At 47.8% G+C, this 21,045-nt stretch overlaps 1 protein-coding gene across 1 annotated transcript in view; it reads right to left on the reverse strand.

The window, feature by feature from the left end:
* arhgdig (Rho GDP dissociation inhibitor (GDI) gamma) overlaps nt 1–21,045 on the reverse strand; it is a 92,223-nt gene that overhangs the window by 35,323 nt on the left and 35,855 nt on the right. Inside the window, exon 3 of the mRNA XM_038820559.1 lies at nt 4,897–4,980. Within this exon, the coding sequence (XP_038676487.1) occupies nt 4,897–4,980 (84 nt within the window). The remainder of the gene's footprint in view (nt 1–4,896; nt 4,981–21,045) is intronic.

A 21,045-nucleotide genomic window follows, 5' to 3' on the forward strand; every position in this document is an offset into this window, starting at 1 on the left:
GAAGGAATGTAGCCATGTAAAATGGCCACCTACAAAGGACCATAGGAATTGTGGTCAATTTGGGACACAGACAGGTACACAGTCTCTGTGTGTTGTGCAAAGAAAACAGACTTGGTTGAAACTTGTATCCATTAAAAGTCGATCACCATTTCCCCCAGGACAATAGAGTTTGAATCAAGGAGTTACAACAGTAGCAGACTAACCAGCGCCACCCCACATTATTTAGAAAGGCCTACGTGCCTGGGACAACGATAGCCAGGACCTGCCCAGCTATCGAGGTATCCGCCCCCTAATTGGCTGTGATCGATGAGGGTGATCGAAAAGCTCTATCAATCCATTGGACCCGGAGTAAGGACCACCCAAAAGGGCACAAAAGAGACGAAGGATAAAAAGCCCTGCGCACTAGAGATCGATCTCTTTTGGGACCGGCGCGACCAACTGCAGCAGAACAACCAAGTTCAAGGACCTGCGACCATTCCTGAAGGACGAGCCCAGCTGAGACGAACCCAACAACTTCCAACCGACCATGTGGACCCGAATAAGGGCCTTATCTCGCACTGTGCCGGTCACTCGAAGTTAAGTAAAGGTCACCTTAGTCGTTAAGTGTAGTTTAGTACGGAACCGCTTGTATTATTGCATAGAGATACAAGTCTTGTGTTATTAATAAACTGTGTTTTTGAATAAAATATTGGTTGTGTGGTCATTTGGTCGATATAAGAAACAGCTTGTGGTTCACCTCAAAGTAAAGAAGGCAACAAAGGTAAGGGGGTATAAGATAAGGGGAAAGAGTGGGGGTAAAATATATAAAGAAAGACAAGAAAGAAATAAAAGATAAAAGACAGTTAAAATGAAATGGAATGAAAACAAAGGGCTGGAGTGGGGTAGAGCTAATTATATTTATAAGGCATCATTCACAGCCCTCAGGATAATCCAAAGTGTATCAAAGTCAGTCCATTACTTTTGAATGAATTGAACAATCTCTGCATTGTTACCTGAGCCTTGCTCCACCTGGCATATGGTCAAGCAGATTAGGGGCGGGCTTTTCTGGCCTCTTGCGGTGTGTTTCTCGGCAGCAGGGGGCAACCCATCTTTGGCTGGAGGCGGGATCTTTTAGTCCCACCGCTGTCAATGGGATTTCCCATTGAATCCTCCCCGTGCCGCCAGGAAACCTGGGGCAGGGGTCTGCGGGCCGGCAGATCCCGCCGACATGAACAGCGGGAAGATCTTGCCCATGGTTCAAAGAGTGGTGTAGGAGGGAGGAGGTTTAGATGTATGGTGATCTCGTTAAGACAAGCATGATTCTCAAGGAGCTTGACAGGGTAGACACTGAGAAGCTGTTGTCCCTGGAAGGGGAATCTACAACGCAGGGGGAGTGGGTGGGGGTGGTCAGAATGCTATCCTATTCTGGATAAGGATCAAGAGCCAATCATTTAAAACTGAGTGAAGAGAAATTTCGTCACTTCAATATTGCGATCATGGCTGATACCCACCCCTACTTTTCCACCTATTCCCCATATACCTCGATTACCTAAATGAAAAAATATCTGTCTACCTCAGCCTTAAATGCATTCAAAACTGGAGCAACCGCATTCTCCTTGAGTAAATAATTCCAAAGATTTACAACCCTTTGAGTGAAATTTCAATTCTGTAGGCAAACATATTCATCTGTCGACATAAACTTTCTGCTGATCATCCAACCAGGTCATCCAGAGTTGAAATTGGGGCTTTCCTAAGCTACAAATCTCAAAAGTGTATTACCCAATGCATTTGTTCATTGGGGAACTCAAGAGTGTCATTTTTAATATGCAATAAATAATCATAATTTCAATGGCTCATAAGTGTGAACATCAGGGTCTGAATAGGGAGGACAGCTCGCCCCCCCCCCCCCTCAACCCGGGACTCACCCCCTCCTAAGCACTGCTCTCCTCTTCGCTCCCCCGCCCTTGACCCTTGTCCCCCTCCACTGGAGCAAAGTCAGAGTGGAGCCGACGCACTCCCTCTGGGGAAGAGGACCTACCAATGTGAGCTTTCAGACAACCCAATTGGCCAGCAGCTCTCTCAGCCCTGGCTGGGCCAAGAGTGCATTAGTGGGCACTGTCGGGACTGTAATGAGGAAGCAGAAGAAGATCCAATCGATCCCTCGCTTCAGTTAAGTCCATTGACTTGAGCAAGGTGGGTTTGGCCAGGTTAGAGAGTGGTTAGTTTAAGCCACCAGGTGGGTAGGAAGAAAGTGGGAGGTTCTATCTTAGGGGGCCTGCCCCCTGATCTACAAAGGACAGCCGCCGAAGATTGTATCCCTTTCCTTCCCACCCTCTGAAATAAAAAAAGATCAGGCTACTCACTTCCACCAGACTGCCAACGTCAGCCATTTTATGGTGTGCCCAGCATTTTGTTGGGGTTAATTAGCCTAGTAATAAGTCTAATTAACCCTTGATTATCTATTTAATTATGGTGAATTCAGCAGCCCATCCAACCTGCATATTTTGGGGGTGAGTGGGAACATGGTGGGGGTCACACACCCTATTTTATTGTGCCTTTCCCCTCCCATGTCGAAAACACACCAGGCGGGAACAAGTAAAATTCAGCTCCTGGATAAATCTTCAATTATAGCTATGTCTCACATTCAGACTATACAATGGCTAATGGAAATTGTTACAATGGTGCATTCCAGCCCCATATTGATCTTTTTAAAGGAGACATTTGTTTATAAAAGAAATACAAGCAAAGACACTGAGCAAAAGATATCTGATGCCCCTCCCCACTAGAGTGATGGTGAAATGTTAATGTAAAGTGACCACTTTCTGGGAAATTGCTGACTTGTCCTGAGAGAATATGGAATGCTGCTCCTGAAAGCTGTCAGAGCCTTCTGAAAAAGGAGGGGTTTGAAAGCGAGATAGGAAAGGTTCAAAAGACTGAACTTTAATCTCCTGTAGTTGTGGTGCCAAAAGGCTGATTGCACGTCGCAGGAGACAACCAAGGCCATCTCCTGTCAATTCCCATACCGGCCTCCCCGAACAGGCGCCAGAATGTGGCGACTAGGGGCTTTTCACAGTAACTTCATTGAAGCCTACTTGTGACAATAAGCGATTACAATTACTTATCTCTCAGAATGTGGAAGTGATCGGTGAAAGAAAGGACCTAGACTTTATGCGGAAGACTTCCCTTTCAGGAATAGAGAGGGAAATGGGTTAAAAAGTGAGTTGCAGACTGATCTGAGGGTATTCATGTGCTGGTGTATCAGCGTGTGAGTGTGTGACACAGAAACAAGAAGACAGAGGAGTCAGTCACCCTTGCGGGTGACAGACAAGAATCTCTCCCACTCTCGCTGGAGGAAAGCTCAGCAGAAGCCACCCTGCAGAACACAATGTCTCCAAACTATCTGCTAAACTTCCAAAGTCAACTCTACCGGTGGCTGAAACATACCACCATCTACGCTCACAGGTAAGCCAAAGACTGATTTGTATATTTGTATATTTTTTATTGACTCAAGGAAGCCTAGTTAAATTGGCTCCTTCCAAAAATCAAATACATTTGGACTGGGAAAAGGTATCCATGGGGTGTGGAGATCCCTTTTAAATTAACCTTGTTGTGATCAGCCAAGGTGGGGTGAATAAAGAAGGGGAGTCAGCCCATTCCTCCTCATCTGGGATCATAACCAAATTCAGGTCCCGTTCAGGAGTTCAACAAATTAGGGAACCTCATCTAGGGACTGGTTATAACAAAATACAGCAAAGGGACATGCGTAACATGTTGCTTCCTTATGGATTTATGGGCTGTTCCACACCAGAATTTGGTAAAGTGTCAGGCTCAGACAGAAAACTGGTGTGAAACTCTCCATTTGACAGACCTGTTTTCTCGTTAAATCTTGAGCCTCTTAGACAAAAAAAAAGAGTGGCTGTGGTTTTCACCATCACTCTAGTGGGGCGAGGCATCAGAGGGCCAGCAATCGGCTCCAAAGTGATCAGAGCGTCATCTTTAAAGGGCCTTCAATAAGCAATGCTGCTGAACAGCTCCCACCCCTCCTCCCCCACCCCCGGCAATCCTCTCTGGCAATTGGTCCCCCCCCCCACATTCACGAGCAGCATTGTACCACCCTCCCCCCCCCCAGCATTGTAACATCCAACCCCCTGCGCCACCACCACCACGAACACCAGGAAGGACAGCTGGTACTACCAGCATTCCCCACCAGAGCCTGCCCTTCGCACAGGTTAGCACTGTGCCAAGCTGGAAATGCCAACCTGGCAGTGCCAACCTATGCCAGGGCACTGCCCGGGAATGTCCCTCTACTTCCTGGGGGCTATAATTACCTCTGTGCCACCGGAAGGATCCCCTCGATGACCTCACTTCTGGCCACACCTGCTGTAAACGTCGCCGACATGACGTCATGGCAGCGACATATGAATATTTAGTCAGAGGGGTTGAAATAGCAGGAGGCCGCTAACAATATTTAATTTGATGCACAACTATCAAAATGAGGTTCACGCCCTTTGTGGGTTTGAGTCCCGTGACAATGCTGGCGAGGCGGGGGTGGCACAAAATCGAGAAGTGTGATCACACCGACGAGAAGCATGGGGTGCAATTCTCCCCTACCCGGCGGGGCGGGGGGTCCTGGCGTAGAGTAGTGGCGCCAACCGCTCCGGCATCGGGCCTCCCCAAAGCCGCACCTTTAGGAGCTAGGCCTGCGCCGGAGTGGCTCCCGCTCCGCCGCGGCCTTTGGCACTACGCCGCCCGGTGTCGGGGCTGGCCGAAAGGTCTTTGCCGGTCCGCGCATGCACCAGTGCGTCAGCGGCCGCTGACGTCACCACCGGCGCATGCATGGTGGAGGGGGTCTCTCCATCATGTCACATATCACACTTCATGGATTACAAAGACCATTGTTCAAGTAAAAATTCTTACCTATCAGATCCATGGAAATGGGCTCAGGTGCAGCAGCACAGACCAAGGTCAATCTTGTTACTTGAACGTTAGGTATACTGGAATCTGCAAAAGATAAAATATTCACCAGAAAACTTTAAGTCAGTGGCCTTTATGTACAACAGAAAAGGCATTGTGCAATATTTTCAGTTTGTTGCATTTTTCAGTGTGTAACAGTTTGGCAACAGCATCGTAACATCAACATATTTATTGCACTTTTGACTAAGCAGTTTGTATGGACATAAAATTATGGGGGAACTTGTTTTCGATAAAAGTGCAAAACGGGCAAGAGCAAATCAGCAGCCCATCTTAAAGTGTGTTTGGAGAAAAAAATTGGCTGTAGTGGAATTCAATCTTCCATTCCACTGCAATGTTTCACATTTTCACCTGTCCAATTACTCCCCAGATATAACTACAGCTCAGATGAAACATCTTTACTCATACTGTTTTAGTTTTCATCCTAAAGGTAATATCGAGAGTTCATTCTATTTTCCCACGTTTCTCCTACTTTCCCAACTATTAGCCTTAGAGGTACAAACATGCATTATTGTGCATTCTCCCCAATCAGCAAGAACTGAAGTTGTAAAGCTTAAGAATGGTCTGTGCCATGATTTCTTCATGGGTTTTCGTAAAACTGCAGGAAATTGATTTATACACCTATCCTGATTTTCTGCGGACTGTCCGGCAAAGAACAGGCGGTTAATTGGAAGATTCCACAAGGAAATTCCCAACCCATCCAAGTAAATCATCTATAACTATAGGAGTTAGAGTGTGTAATATCCCAACGGGACCTATGGGGTGGGAATGATTATCTTTCCCGTGGTCCTCGCACAGTTGTAAATAAATCTATTTATTTACTTTACTGATGTGGACTTCCTGTGTCCTTATTAAACTGGCGACGAGGAGTAAACTGCTGTCGATGTTGCAACATCGGCTGAGCCACCTCACCAATTTTCCAGACCCAGGTTGGAACAAATTATCATGCCTCTCTTTGGGCTGTTAAGATGCATCTGACGCCAGTGTTGGAGCCTGGAACTAATACACAGAAAGAATGCATCACTTCATCTGGACCAACAGCATCACGGAGAACAAGCGCCAGACGTTCATACGGTTGATGGCCTGCGGAGTGCACACATTTGGCGTGATCCAGAGTCTCACATACCCGGCAGCACTGAATACGCATTCATTCGACCAACTCATGGCACTTGTGGTGCAACACTTTAACCCGACCCCATCAGTGATCATTCAAAGGTATCATTGTAATACAGTAGAGATGTCCCTTGATGAGTCTGTCATCGAGTTCATATCACTGGCTATGGAGAATAGTCAGGTTTTGTGAATATGTCACTGCTTTATCGGATATGCTCCCGTACCAGCCTCCCCGAACAGGCGCCGGAATGTGGCGACTAGGGGATTTTCACAGTAACTTCATTGAAGCCTACTCGTGACAATAAGCGATTTTCATTTTTCATTTTCATATGCTCCATGGAAGCATAAAAAACACTTTTCGGTGAAACCTACCTGACTTTTCAACAGGCGCTACAGATCTCTTTGTCCAGAGAAAGCCTTGAACGTGACGTCCAAGAGACACCAGGAATGGAGGTAAACATTTTGGGGCGTTGCCCCTCATGTGGTATCGCCACAGCCTGGACATTGTGTCGTGAAGACTCTGGCCTCTGGGTGAAGATCTGGCCGTTGAGGCATCTAATGTCCTCGGACTCAGCTGAAGGCAATTCTGGCCCATGTGCCTCGTGCGGACACCAGTCTAGGTGTAACTGCAGGCAACAGGATGACTAGGGCTCCAGCCGCTCCGGTTGAGGTAGCTGTCAACTCCAGGGCCAGGCCTTGCATCTGGATGACCCAGAAGAGGCTGAGGATGAGGCAAAGATACAGCTGAACTGTTTGGCAGCGCCCTGTGTGGCCCCTTTTCATGTACCAATACAGATAAATGGCCATCTGCTTCAAATGGAGTTGGATAAGGGACCTGCTGATTTTGTGGTGGTGCAGAACACCTGTGAACTTATTAAATGGGGTGTTCATAATTTGACTTTGGCTGACACAGCGGCTCATTTGGCCACTTATACAAGGGAACAACTGTATATTGTGCGGTCCACCCTTACTCCAGTAGTTTATAAGGGTCAATCTGTTCGCCTTTCCCTCATTGTCATGCAAGGAAGCAGCCTTAACCTGATCGTGATTGGCTGCACCCACTACAGTTGGATTGGCAGCATATCTTCCAAGTGGGATCTAACTGTCTGTGAGCGGTACTGAGCAAGTTCCCCGATGTTTTCCAGACTGGCTTGGGTACTATCAAAGGGGCCGTGGCCAAGATCCAGTTGGAGCCAGAGGCCTAGCCTGCTGTTTTCATGCTAAGGGGTGGGAATGCTTATTGTGGTCCTCGCAGAGCACTTGCTACCCCACTAGGGGGCGGGAGAACCCTAATTAACCAGCATATTAAAGGTCGGCCAGCTCGGTGGAACTGTATATACTACATTGTAAATAAATCTAGTGTTTTACTTCACACGGTGTGGACTCCCCATTTCCTTATTAAAGAGTGGAAAAGAGCGGCTTATAAACCAGACAGCCTGCTCCAGCCATTTTGATGTGAGTGTTCAAGACAGGATTCATTCCCAGTATGTCCGCATCAAATTCGAAAGCTACCTCTAATGAGGCCCCTCTTTATTCTATTCAAGAACACGACAAGCATGACTTCAGGTACGGTAAGCAAGTTGATACTGCTGAAATGTTTAGACTTATTCTCGTCTTCCATTGTGTAAAAGGAAATTATTATTATTTAGATGTAATGACGATTAATGAACCCAAATTAGTCAACAATCCGACAGTAAAGGAGCATTCTGCAAATAACGAGCACACCATGACTGAACTGCTTTTGGATTTGGTGGGGAGAAGGAATAGTCACCTGGCAATATCTGAAGTATAGGCAAAGCAAACCACAAAGTGATGAGAAATAAATGGACCACAGTAAACTGGGCTGAATTGTTAATGAGTAAACCTGAAGAGAAACAATGCAAAGTACTCAATTAGGTGTTTGAATGTGATACAAAACTGTACAACTAAAACACTAAAGCTCCACCTGTGTAGGTAAATCAATAAAGGAGGCAGCAGATAACTTCATGGGGAAAGAACTGGGTTATTTTGAGGAAAGGATGAAAACAGAGCTAAGTGGGTGACATGCAAATGAGACCTGCATGCTTGAAAGCATGTCTCTTTCCCGCAATTCTGGGGCTAATTAATGATTGCCGTGCCTGGATGCACTAAACCAGGCACCTGCAGCTTTAGCACTGATTAGAAGCAATTTTATAGAATCATAGAATTCCTACAGTGCAGAAGGAGGCCATTCAGCCCATTGAGTCTGCACTGACCCTCTGAAAGTTATCCTATCTAGGCCAACTCCACTGCTCTATCCCCGTAACCCCACCTAACTTATAACTTTTTGGATACGAAGGGAAAATTTAGCATGGCCAATCCACTTAACCTGCACATCTTTGGACTGTGGGAGAAAACCGGAGCACCCAGAGGTAATGCACGTAGACACGAGGAGAACAGACACACTCCATTCAGGCAGTCACCCAAGGCTAGAATTGAACCCGGGTCCCTGGCGCTATGAGGCAGCAGTGCTACCCACTGTGTCACTATGCTGCCAAGTAAACAGTGAAAGCTGAGAATGGCTTTAAGTAACACAAGGACTCCTCAGAAAGCCTATTTACTACCATTCAGCTAGTCGGTGTTAGGAAAGGTCATTAATTGAAGCTCTTGCTCACATAACAGTGCACGGCATTTTTAATGAATGCTAAACAGGTAATTTAATTGTCAATCGAAGCTTTGACCCTTAGGACAGCCATTTTTAGAACACACTTTACCAAAGAGACATCTTGTGCTAAAGGCAGGCTAAACCTGAATTACAGCTCGGAACCCCATCTGGGGCAGCTTGGAGGCTCTTTAGGGTTAAGAGTATCCAGGTAAATTGTCCCCAAGGTTTGCACAAAGCTAGGGAAAGTACAAATTCAGGAGATTGGTACAGCTATGTGAAAAAAAAGATACAACGACAATAATGGGAGGTGCACGAAGAAATACAAAAAAAATAAAAATACTATCAAATAGTGCAAGTATATTGAGAGGGAAGGAATAGTTAAGCAGAATGTCGGCCTCTTTCAAAGATGGATGTAGGTGAGACTATAATATGGAAGATTTGTTACAAATGTACTTTGTGTCAGTTTTCACAGTGGAGAAAGTGGACAAAATAATAGGCAGGTATGGAACTTAAAATAAGTCAAGGGGAAGAAGCTAGTGGAATTAAAAAAGGTAAATAATGCTAATGGGGAAAATAATGGAACTTAAGACAGATAAACCTCCAGCACTTAATCCAGATGTCACTTTAGATATACTCTCCACCTCTGCGTCTAGTCATAGGGAGTAAAGAATGTGTGGTGCAAAATTGTTTATAACCATCAATGACCAGATCTAGTTCAAACACAACAATCATTACCGTGCTTTGCTTTTCTGTGTCAAAAACACCATTATTGTAGAATCATCATGTGGGGCAAAAGCATCTCAATGCTCTTTGATCGATTCCCAACGGCACCCAAAAACCACATCCTTTGCCTCCACTGCTTTCACCTTTATGCAGCCCTTGCCACTGCTTCCTCACCAGCAACAAGCCACCCTCCCCAGCCATCATCCTGCCCTCTACCTGCTTTAACCTGGCACCTGTAGTCTCCCCTACTCCCCAGCTCCAACCTCACTAGGGTACCAGTAACATTTGGATTTTGGTGATTGACTTCCCTCTTAACAAGTGTAGCCTTTCCCGGCATTGAATACGTTCCAACAATAAACTAAAACACCAAACTTCCCATTGGCTCCAAGATGGCATTTCAAACAGAATCCAGCAAGACAATTTCAGCAGGTTCTTAGTGTTATTAAATACCAAATATTATATTATGCTGATTGCTATGTTTGCTAAAACAATGAACCCTGCAGCAATTCAGCCACCGCAATCTCTCAGGAAGCAAATATTCTCAAAGTAGAAATGCTGGTGAGTTTTACCATTCAGATTACTATCAGCAGTCCACTTCAAACATAAAGTCGGTCTACTTTCCCCTTTAAAATATCTTTAACAAAAATGTTCAATACATTGGACAGGATTCAAGTATAAACTGAAACAAGGAATAAATAACAGGGTTGAAAGCGTTACAAGTGCTATTATGTTTTGTACCAATTTATTTTGAAAAAGGACCAGGGCGAAAACCCGTCATTTGATGCCTTCCCTAAGTTGTCACAGAAAAGTGCAGGAGATTGACAATTTGACTCAGTTCCAATTCAAGTGTCCAAAATTTGCATCCTTGAGCTGGAATTTTAAACCCTTATAGAACATTACTGCTCTTACACATGTTGCATAGCATATGGAGGTTGCCAGCGTCATTTTCCAGATGCTTTTACTGGTGTTATGAAGCAGGCATGAACACTGCTACATTTTGATTCTGTGATTCCTTTCAATCCATGTGCAATCAATTCTCAGTTCCCAATTGGGCAATCTGGAGTAGACATGTAGAACATTTCATTAGAAGTTGTAACCACTGTGTTCACTCTCCTCCATGCATCCTCCATCCTCCACCCGCATGCAAATTAGAGAACCAGCAGCTATGGAACAGATTTATTATCACCACTTTCCTCTGGGGCCATCCTGACTCTCTGCCATAATCTCAGCAGAAGAATAGTGGAGATCCCATTTGTGTGTCTGTCCAGTTTCTACCAATCTTCTGTTGAAGCTACAGCTGCTGTTTAGAAGATGCAAGAGTATTCACCAGACTGTCAAAGGCATCTTCCTCTTCATACTATCCCTCCAAACGGCTAGATACACAGAGGCAGCAGGCATGAGTGAAATCGCACTTTGCGTCTGATAAAGTAGGAGAAACCCTTAACTCTTATTTAAAGCATTGATGTTTGTAATTGTGCGATCGTTTAATTTGAATTTTAATGACTTGACACTCCCAGCAAGAGGCACTGAAAACAGGAGGGAAAAGGCTGAGGAGAGGAAAATTATAGGGAAAATATCAACATAGCTGTGCATAAATTGGCTGCCATGTTCCCTGGATGATGACAGTGACTACACTTTAAAAGCACTTCATTGGAGTGATCGTGATAAGCAAATATTTCCTCTGCAGAAAACTGGATGGGAAAGAGGGGATCCATTTCCTGGGACACTGACACCAGGTCTGCAAAATAAATTATCTGTGTCGCTAACGACAGGCTCCATCTGAAGTGAAATGGGATAAGGTCCAAGTGGAATAAATAAACAGGGCTGTTGGTCAGACTTTAACCTTACAATACTAGGTGAAGGTACTTGGAGAAACAACAATAGCCTAAAAATAAAAGATATGAGATGAGAAGGAGTAGGGGTAAAATAAGTGACCATATAAAGTTATAGAACATAATTATAAAACAAATGATAAAAATGACATGAGAGGAATGATTCATAAAAACAAATTAAATTCATCTGTATAGCATCCAAAACAAAATGGGAAAGCTGGAAGCAATAATTCCAAGCGAGGCCAAGGATCGTAACAAGTGGCAGCTATTGTTTCTTCATTAGTTGCTTTGAGAGTCAACCTGAACAAAGACTGTCACAGGGCTTCCAAGATTTAACTGGATCGAATTGGGACATAACACACTCTAGTGGCACATTCTGCTGCCTGACTTTAATGTGACAAGGTTACCCAGGGCTGTCTGCACGTGGCCTAAAAATCTCAAGGCAGAGGTTTCTTTCATTGTTGCAGATTGTATTCTTAATTAAAGTGGGCTGTAAATGATTGGCCAGCACTTGTCAGAGCCACACAATAACCTTTGGGAGAAGTACGGCCCTCTGAGGCACTGACAGGCGTAGTGTTATGACCAGAACCAGGTGAGGTACCCCAAAAGTTGTTGATCTGAGTGAGACCCCTCAATTGGTCACCGTCCGGCTGGGACGGTCACCCCACACACCCGGGTGAGGAGGGGTGACTGGCTCCGTGTCTTTATTCAACCCATCCACCCGTCTGCTGGTTGCAGCAAAGGGTTATTCCAAAAAAGGTTCCCTTTCCCTTGGATGACTTTTCCAGACCCAATAGTTATGTTTAAAAAAAGGAGCCAATTTAACCAGGCTTTCTTGGGTTAAGTCAGAGTAAGTTTATTAACCACGAAAAAGGTATGGTAAAACACATGCATCTACATTAATATAGATTAGAAATAATAATGGAGTCCAATAGTAAGTAAATATAAAGGAAAAGTTATCGGGAACAGTCCCTGAATGGAGCATTGTGACCGTTATGGAATGATTCCAGTATAGCTGACTGCTGCAAGCAAGTAGCTGATTTCTTGTGTCAGGTTTTCTGTGGTTTGGTGGAGATATTCCAGTTATTTTCTTCAGCTGTGATCCTTTATTGCTGGCTGGTTGACTTCCACAGTCAGAGAAAGAGTGTTTTTAAATAAAGGTGGCTATTTCCTTTTCATAGGGCACTGCTTTTGCTAATGTGTCATACACCTTAAGTGTGGAAAACCTCCAGCCGTTTTTACTCACAGCACACACACACATACACTCAAGAGATTGGCAGGGAAGACACAGGCAGGCAGCAGGCAGCAGGAAAGTCTTTTAACCCCCCCCTTTGCAATTTCCAATAGGACATTGGAATACACTAGTCAGTTGAGGGCAATTACACCCAGGATCTTTTAGATGGGATGATAATCAGGCTTTAGATTCTTTTCGAAGTACTTTGGGCGGGATTGTCCGACCCTCCTGCCGGGTCGACGGGTCCCCCCACACCGGTCGGCGGGCCCCCCGCGGCAATTCTCCGCCCCGCGATGGGCCGAAGTCCCGCCACTGACACGGTGAGTGGCCTGGCCCACGATCGCGGCCCACCGATTGGTGGGCGGGCCTGTGCCGTGGGGCACTCTTTTTATTCCGCCTTCACCATGGTCTTCACCATGGCGGAGGCGGAAGAGACCCCCTCCCCTGCGCATGCGCTGGTATGACGTCAGCAGCCGCTGACGCTCCAGCGCATGCGCGGACTTACGCCGGCCTGCGAAGTCCCTCCGGCCCCGGCTGGCGTGGCGCCAAAGGCCATTCACGCCAGCCGGCGGAGTGGGAACCGCACCGGCGGGGGCCTAGCCCCTCAATGTGAGGGCTTGGCCCCTAAAGGTGCTGAGACTTACGCACCTTTGGGGCGGCCCGACGCCGGAGTAGGTCACGCCACTGCAACACGCCGGGACCCCCCGCCCCGCCGGGTAGGGGAGAATCTCGGCCTTTGTCTAGAAACACAGAAAGAGTTGCCTTAGAGAAACACCCTACAGCTATTCCTGTCAGTGGGTAACTGTACATTCTCAACCATCTTTGAGGATTGTCTCTATTGTAAATTATACAGCTCAGACCTTTTTAAAGTCCCTTGTTTCTGTGTATAATTCCATGTTTTTGTTCCTCCATCATCATGACAATAGAAATGCTCATAATATCTCTCAACCTGTAAATCCTGTGTTTGACATGTTGTGAAGGTATTCAAATAGTTCTGCTCTTTTTGACACCTTATCCCATGCCTCCAAGTTACACTCTTCCAAATGCTCTTCAGAGCACAGGAATAGAAAGGATTCTCATTGGAAATTCGATTTCTTCAATCCAGAAATATATTCTGCAAGTCACAAAACCTGTTCGGAGAAGTCTGCAGGAACTGAACAAATGGAAGAACCAGCCAGCCAGCTAAGATCGACATGAATGCAAAGGTTTTGGGTGCTTAAGTCAGGAAACATAAATGGTCTCCACTATTGCTGTCTCCATTGCAGTAATACTACTGTGGTGAATGTAACATGGTAATTCACACTGTATCTTTGTAAGCGCAGTAGCGTTACCCGGACACTAGGGGGAGTAGCTCTGGGAATGCTCAGGAGCTTGTACAGGGCTCCACCCTTGGCTCCGCCCATGACTCCTCCCCCTTGTGCTGCTGTATAAATACCCTTGTCCAGAGTCAGCCTGCAGTTCACTGAGAGTTCATCAACGGGTAACAGGCTGGCTCTGTAGTAAGTAGATTAAAGCCTATATTCATATCGGAAACATGTGTCTGGTGAATTGATGGCTCCATCAACTACTGTAAACCTTATCTTAAGAACATAAGAACATAAGAACATAAGAACTAGGAGCAGGAGTAGGCCATCTGGCCCCTCGAGCCTGCTCCGCCATTCAATTAGATCATGGCTGATCTTTTGTGGACTCAGCTCCACTTTCCGGCCCGAACACCATAACCCTTAATCCCTTTATTCTTCAAAAAACTATCTATCTTTACCTTAAAAACATGTAATGAAGGAGCCTCAACTGCTTCACTGGGCAAGGAATTCCATAGATTCACAACCCTTTGGGTGAAGAAGTTCCTCCTAAACTCAGTTCTAAATCTACTTCCCCTTATTTTGAGGCTATGCCCCCTAGTTCTGCTGTCACCCGCCAGTGGAAACAACCTGCCCGCATCTATCCTATCTATTCCCTTCATAATTTTAAATGTTTCTATAAGATCCCCCCTCATCCTTCTAAATTCCAACGAGTACAGTCCCAGTCTACTCAACCTCTCCTCATAATCCAACCCCTTCAGATCTGGGATTAACCTAGTGAATCTCCTCTGCACACCCTCCAGTGCCAGTACGTCCTTTCTCAAGTAAGGAGACCAAAACTGAACACAATACTCCAGGTGTGGCCGCACTAACACCTTATACAATTGCAACATAACCTCCCTAGTCTTAAACTCCATCCCTCTAGCAATGAAGGACAAAATTCCATTTGCCTTCTTAATCACCTGTTGCACTTGTAAACCAACCTTCTGTGACTCATGCACTAGCACACCCAAGTCTCTCTGAACAGCGGCATGCTTTAATATTTTATCGTTTAAATAATAATCCCGTTTGCTGTTATTCCTACCAAAATGGATAACCTCACATTTGTCAACATTGTATTCCATCTGCCAGACCTGAGCCCATTCACTTAACCTATCCAAATCCCTCTGCAGAATTCCAGTATCCTCTGCACTTTTCGCTTTACCACTCATCTTAGTGTCATCTGCAAACTTGGACACATTGCCCTTGGTCCCCAACTCCAAATCATCAATGTAAATTGTGAACAATTGTGGGCCCAACACGGATCCCTGAGGGACACCACTAGCTACTGAGTAGTTACTTAAGTAGTAATGGTTGTCTGGGAGGTTGGGCTGGGTAAGTAACAGAGGAATATTTGGCATATCCACATTTCCACGTAGTGTGACAGACAGCACTGGTGATCTTACTGAGAAGTTACACACACATTCTCGGGCAGACTTCCAAAACATCAAAAGAAACAACAATAAATTGCATGATAATTGGACAATGGAACTTAACTTATGAGTTAATTTTAACAAACTCTGTTTGTTAAAAGAGCCAAAAAGACAATATATGTAACATTCAACCGTGTTGACAATGGGTCTAATTAAATCTTAACATCGATGTTTTCAAAGGATCCTTAAAGGAGAAATCAGTGTCAGATCATTTAATCTCAAATTACATTTTCATATCCTGACACTCTATAGCACTAATGTTCTAAATAGGAATGAATGAGTCACTAAATTCGGCACAGTGACTGGGGATTCCACAACGTTCACAGCAAGTTTACAAAATTATTTTTCAAGATCCATGTGCCCCCAGCAAACTGCATAGTCATTCTTTCATTCTTCATAAGAGATGTCAGAATAACCTTCTTTAATTATTATTAGATATTTCTCAATGGCGTCCCTCGTATACAGGCCCCCAAACAGTTAAAGAATCAGACTTCAGCTTCCGTCACTGGGAACTGTTCTATCTGGAATGTTTTTGACAAACAACCATGACAAATATCATGGAGGCCTCAAATTACTGCACTAGTGACAAGCGACACTTGATCATTGGGTAGAATTTAACTGCCCTCTGGATGTGATTTTGGAGAATGGGGGGGTGGTGGGTGATGAGACCATCAATTCACGCGACACGTGGTTAAAAGCGAACAGTGGTTTTAATCGTCTTACAACAGAGCCTGCCTGTGACAAGATGAACTCTTGATGAACTGGCAGGCAGGCTCACAACAGCAACCTTTATACTTCTGGTTGGGGGAGGTGCCATGGGCGGAGCCATGGGCGGAGCCAAGGGTGGAGCCCAGTACGAGTTCCTCATCTCCCCCTATGGGTAGAGCCGCGCAACTACACATGATCTGATACAAGGTACAGGCTCAGCACATGTTGTACAATACAGTGTGGATTATTTGTGTTTATAATTCACCACATTCACCCCCTGTGAAAAAATCAAGTCTGGCGGGGGTGATGGCTTACAAATTGAGTCTGTCTCCGTACCCGTCTGGTTCGACTGGGGGCCCTGGAAGCTTGTGGGCACTGGTGCGCGGACCATGTGTAGCGACCCGGTAGGTGCGGGGGCGTGGGGCGCGGCGAGTTGTGTGGGGTGTAGTGTGAGGGGTACCTCGGCGGTGGTAGTGGTGGGGTGTGATCCTGCCGGGGCTAGGTCCCGGAGCGATACAGTGTCCTGACGGCCGTCAGGGTACTCTATGAAGGCGTATTGGGGGTTTGAGTGGAGTAGGAGCACTCTTTCTATGAGTGGGTCAGTTTTGTGTGCCCTGATGTGCTTCCGGAGGAGTACCGGGCCCGGTGTCTTCAACCATACTGGGAGCGAGGCCCCCGTGGTAGTGCCCCTGGAAAAGCAAAGATCTGCTCGTGAGGGGTCTGGTTGGTGGCGATACATAAGAGGGACCTAATAGCGTGGAGCGAGTCAGAGAGGACTTCCTGCCAATGGGAAACCGGGAGATTCCTGGACCGGAGGGTCAGTAGGACGGTCTTCCAGACCGTCGCATTCTCCCTCTCCACCTGCCCGTTCCCCCTTGGATTATAGCTGGCAGTCCCGCTCGAGGCGATGCCCTTGTCGAGCAGGTACTGACGCAGCTCATCGCTCATGAAGGACGAACCCCGGTCGCTGTGTACGTAGCTGGGGAAGCCGAACAAGGTGAAGATACTATGCAGGGCCCTAATGACTGCGTGGGAGGTCATATCGGGGTACGGAATAGCAAAAGGGAAGCGGGAGAATTCGTCGATGACATTCAGGAAGTACACATTCCGATTAGTCGATTACCGATTAATTGATAGCGAGGCGCTCAAAGGGCCGAGAAGTCTTAACCAGGTGGGCCCTGTCTGGTCTATAGAAGTGCGGTTTGCACTCCGCACAGATCAGGCAATCCCTGGTGATGGCTTTTACCTCCACAGTGGAGAAAGGTAGATTTCGGGCTTTGATGTAGTGGGCGAGCCGGGTGACCCCCGGGTGGCAGAGGTCATTGTGGATGGCTTTCAAGCGGTCGCTCTGCGTGCTGCCAGACAGGGCATCTGGTGGCTCGTTGAGCTTCCCCGGTCAATACATAGAACATAGAACATAGAACATAGAACAGTACAGCACAGAACAGGCCCTTCGGCCCTCGATGGTGTGCCGAGCAATGATCACCCTACTCAAACCCACGTATCCACCCTATACCCGTAACCCAACAAACCCCCCCCCGCCCCTTAACCTTACCTTTTAGGACACTACGGGCAATTTAGCATGGCCAATCCACCTAACCCGCACATCTTTGGACTGTGGGAGGAAACCGGAGCACCCGGAGGAAACCCACGCACACACGGGGAGGACGTGCAGACTCCGCACAGACAGTGACCCAGCCGGGAACCGAACCTGGGACCCTGGAGCTGTGAAGCATTTATGCTAACCACCATGCTACCGTGCTGCCCATGGTGATGATATCGTATTTGTAGGTAGAGAGTTCGATCCTCCACCTCAGGATTTTATCATTGTTAATTTTGCCCCTTTGCGAGTTGTCAAACATGAAGGCAACCGATCTTTGGTTGGTGATGAAGGTGAATCTTCTACCTGCGAGGTAGTGCCTCCAGTGACGTACAGCCTCCACAATGGCTTGTGCTTCCTTTTCGACTGAGGAGTGTCGAAGTTCCGAAACGGAGAGGGTTTGTGAGAAAAATGCGACTGGTCTCCCTGCCTGATTCAATGTGGCTGCAAGAGCGACCTCTGAGGCGTCGCTCTCAACCTGAAAAGGGACGGATTCATCCACCGCCCGCATGGCCACCTTGGCAATGTCCTCCTTGATGCAGTTGAAGGCCTGGCAAGCCTCAGCCGACAGGGGGAAAATTGTGGCCTTAAATAGTGGGCGGGCTTTGTCTGCATATTGAGGGACCCACTGGGCATAGTATAAAAAGAATCCCAGGCACCGTTTGAGGGCCCTGGGACAATGAGGGAGAGGGAGTTGTAAGAGGGGGCGCATACGGTCCGGGTCGGGGTCCAGGACTCCGTTTTCCACGACATGGCCGAGGATGGCTAGCCTGATCGTGCGGAAAACGCATTTCTCCATGTTGTAAGGGAGGTTGAGATTCTGGGCCGTCTGGAGAAATCGATGGAGGTTGGCATCGTGGTCCTGCTGGTCATAGCCGCAGATGGTGACGTTATCCAAGTACGGAAATGAGGCCCGCAGCCCGTACTTGTCCACCATTCGGTCCATTGCTCGTTGGAACACCGAGACCCCGTTCGTGACGCCAAAGGGAACCCGGAGGAAATGGAAGATGCGGCCATCGGCCTCGAACGCCGTGTAGTGGCGGTCCTCCGGGCGGATCGGGAGCTGGTGGTATGCAGACTTCAGATCCACTGTGGAGAAAATACGATACTGGGCGATCTGATTCACCATGTCTGCAATCCTGGGGAGGGGGTACGCATTGAGGAACGTAAACCGATTAATGGACTGACTATAGTCCACGACCATGCAGAATTTTTCCCCGGTCTTGACGACCCCCATCTGAGCTCTCCAGGGGCTGTTACTGGCCTCTATGATCCTCTCACTAGGAGCCTCCGGACCTCGGTTCGGATAAACACCCTGTCCTGTAGGCTGTACCGCCTGCTGCGAGTGGCTACGGGTTTACAGTCCAAAGTGAGATTGGCAAAGAGAGGAGGGGGGGAGATTCGCAGCGTGGCTAGGCTGCAGATGGTGAGTGGGGGTAGGGGTCCGCCGAAGCTGAGGGTGAGACTTTTGAGGTTACACTGGAAGTCGAGTCCCAGTAAGAGTGGGGCGCAGAGTTTGGGCAGGACGTAGAGTTGAAAATTAGAGTAGCTAGTGCCTTGGATCGTTAGGGTCGCGTCGGTGCGCCCTTGGAGGTGAACAGAGTGGGAGCCCGAAGTGAGGGAGATAGTTTGCCGTGCAGGAAAAACAGGGAGCGAACAGCGTCTGACCAGATCTGGGTGTACGAAGCTCTCGGTGCTCCCGGAGTCAAAGAGGCACGGTGTCCTGTACCCGTTGATTTCCAACGGTCATCATGGAGTTGCGGAGGTGCTTCAGACGCGACTGGTCCAACATGACCGCGCTGAGTTGTGGGTAGACGGTGGCTCGATCAGCTGTGCTGGAGTGGCCCCGTGATGATTGCCCACTGAGGTCGCAGTCTCCGATCTGAGTTGCAGAGTTTGGAGAGGATGGAGCCCAAGATGGCCGCCCCCATGAGTCGCACGTGGCCGGCTGCGTGGTGGGGGTTTGCCAAGATGGCGGCCCCCATGAGTCGCACGTGGCCGGCTGCGTGGTGGGGGTTTGCCAAGATGGCGGTCCCCATGAGTCGCACGTGGCCGGCTGCGTGGTGGGGGTTTGCCAAGATGGCGGCCCCCATGGATCGCACGTGGTGGGTGGGGGCGGAGTCGGAGTACAGGCCGCGGCGTTACGGGGCCTGCGGTCCTGCGAATTCAGGGAGTGAGTACTCTGGGCTGCAGCTGCTGTAGGTCATGTTGTGGGCCGAGCAGTGCTGCCGCGGGTGCTGGGGCTGGCCACAAAAGTGGCAGGCTGGAGTAGCATAGTGATTGGGTGGCCGCGCAGCACAGGCCTGGGTAGTCGCTGGTCGGGGGCCCATGACAGGGTCACGGAGTCTGCGGGGAACGAGGTGAGGCTGCGGAACGAGACCTCCATAGTAGTGGCGAGTCTACAGTGCTTCTAAGTTTTGGGCCCCCTTCTCAAGCAACTGCTGGCGCATGTAATTGGATCTGAGGCCTGCAACAAAAACATCGCGGACAACGAGTTCCCTATGTTCTGCAGCATTTACTGCCTGGTAATTATAGTCCCGGGATAAGGCTTTTAAGTCTCTTAGGAATTCTTCTAGCAATTCCGTGGGCGCTGGCGGCGAGTAGTAAAAACGTGGCGCGCGTAGACCTCATTGACGTGCCTCACGTACATTCTGTCGAGCAGGGCCAGGGCCTCTGTATATGAGCCGGTACAATTAAGCTGAGTAGATATACGATGGCTCACCGTTGCGTGCAGTAGACTGAGTTTCTGCTCCTCCGTAGTTTCTGTAGTGCTTGCTTCAGCCAGGTAGGCCTTAAAACATCGGAGCCAGTGTGAAAAGATTTCTTCTGCCTCTGCATCCTGTGGGTCGAGTTCCAGTCAATTAGGTTTGAGGGCTGATTCCATGGTCATTCCTTACTGTTTCTTAAAACGATTAAATTGATGAGACCATCAATTCACCCGACACGTGGTTAAAAGCGAACAGTGGTTTTAATCGTCTTACAACAGAGCCTGCCTGTGACAAGATGAACTCTTGATGAACTGGCAGGCAGGCTCACAACAGCAACCTTTATACTTCTGGTTAGGGGGAGGAGCCATGGGCGGAGCCATGGGCAGAGCCAAGGGTGGAGCCCAGTACAAGCTCCTCATCCCCCCCTATGGGTAGAGCCGTGCAACTACACATGACCTGATACAAGGTACAGGCTCAACACATGTTGTACAACACAGTGTGGATTATTAGTGTTGATAATTCACCACAGTGGGTATATTTGATTGCATGGGGCCAGGACCCCACCACCTTCCTGACACTCTCTGCCTTCCACCCCCCCCCCCCCCCCCCCCCCCCCCCCCCCCCAACCCCACCCGCCATTGGAAAGCTGCCTTCCAATCCAGGAACCAACTCAAGCCCTCAAGTAACCATAAGGGCCTCATCACGCTGCCACTGGTATCCATCCAAGGAGGTCACCCAGCAAGCCCTATTGGGTTTGCCAGCAGCCTACCTGGGCGGAGGG

The sequence above is a fragment of the Scyliorhinus canicula genome, chromosome 15, assembly GCF_902713615.1.
Source record: "Scyliorhinus canicula chromosome 15, sScyCan1.1, whole genome shotgun sequence".
Lineage (NCBI taxonomy): Eukaryota > Metazoa > Chordata > Chondrichthyes > Carcharhiniformes > Scyliorhinidae > Scyliorhinus > Scyliorhinus canicula.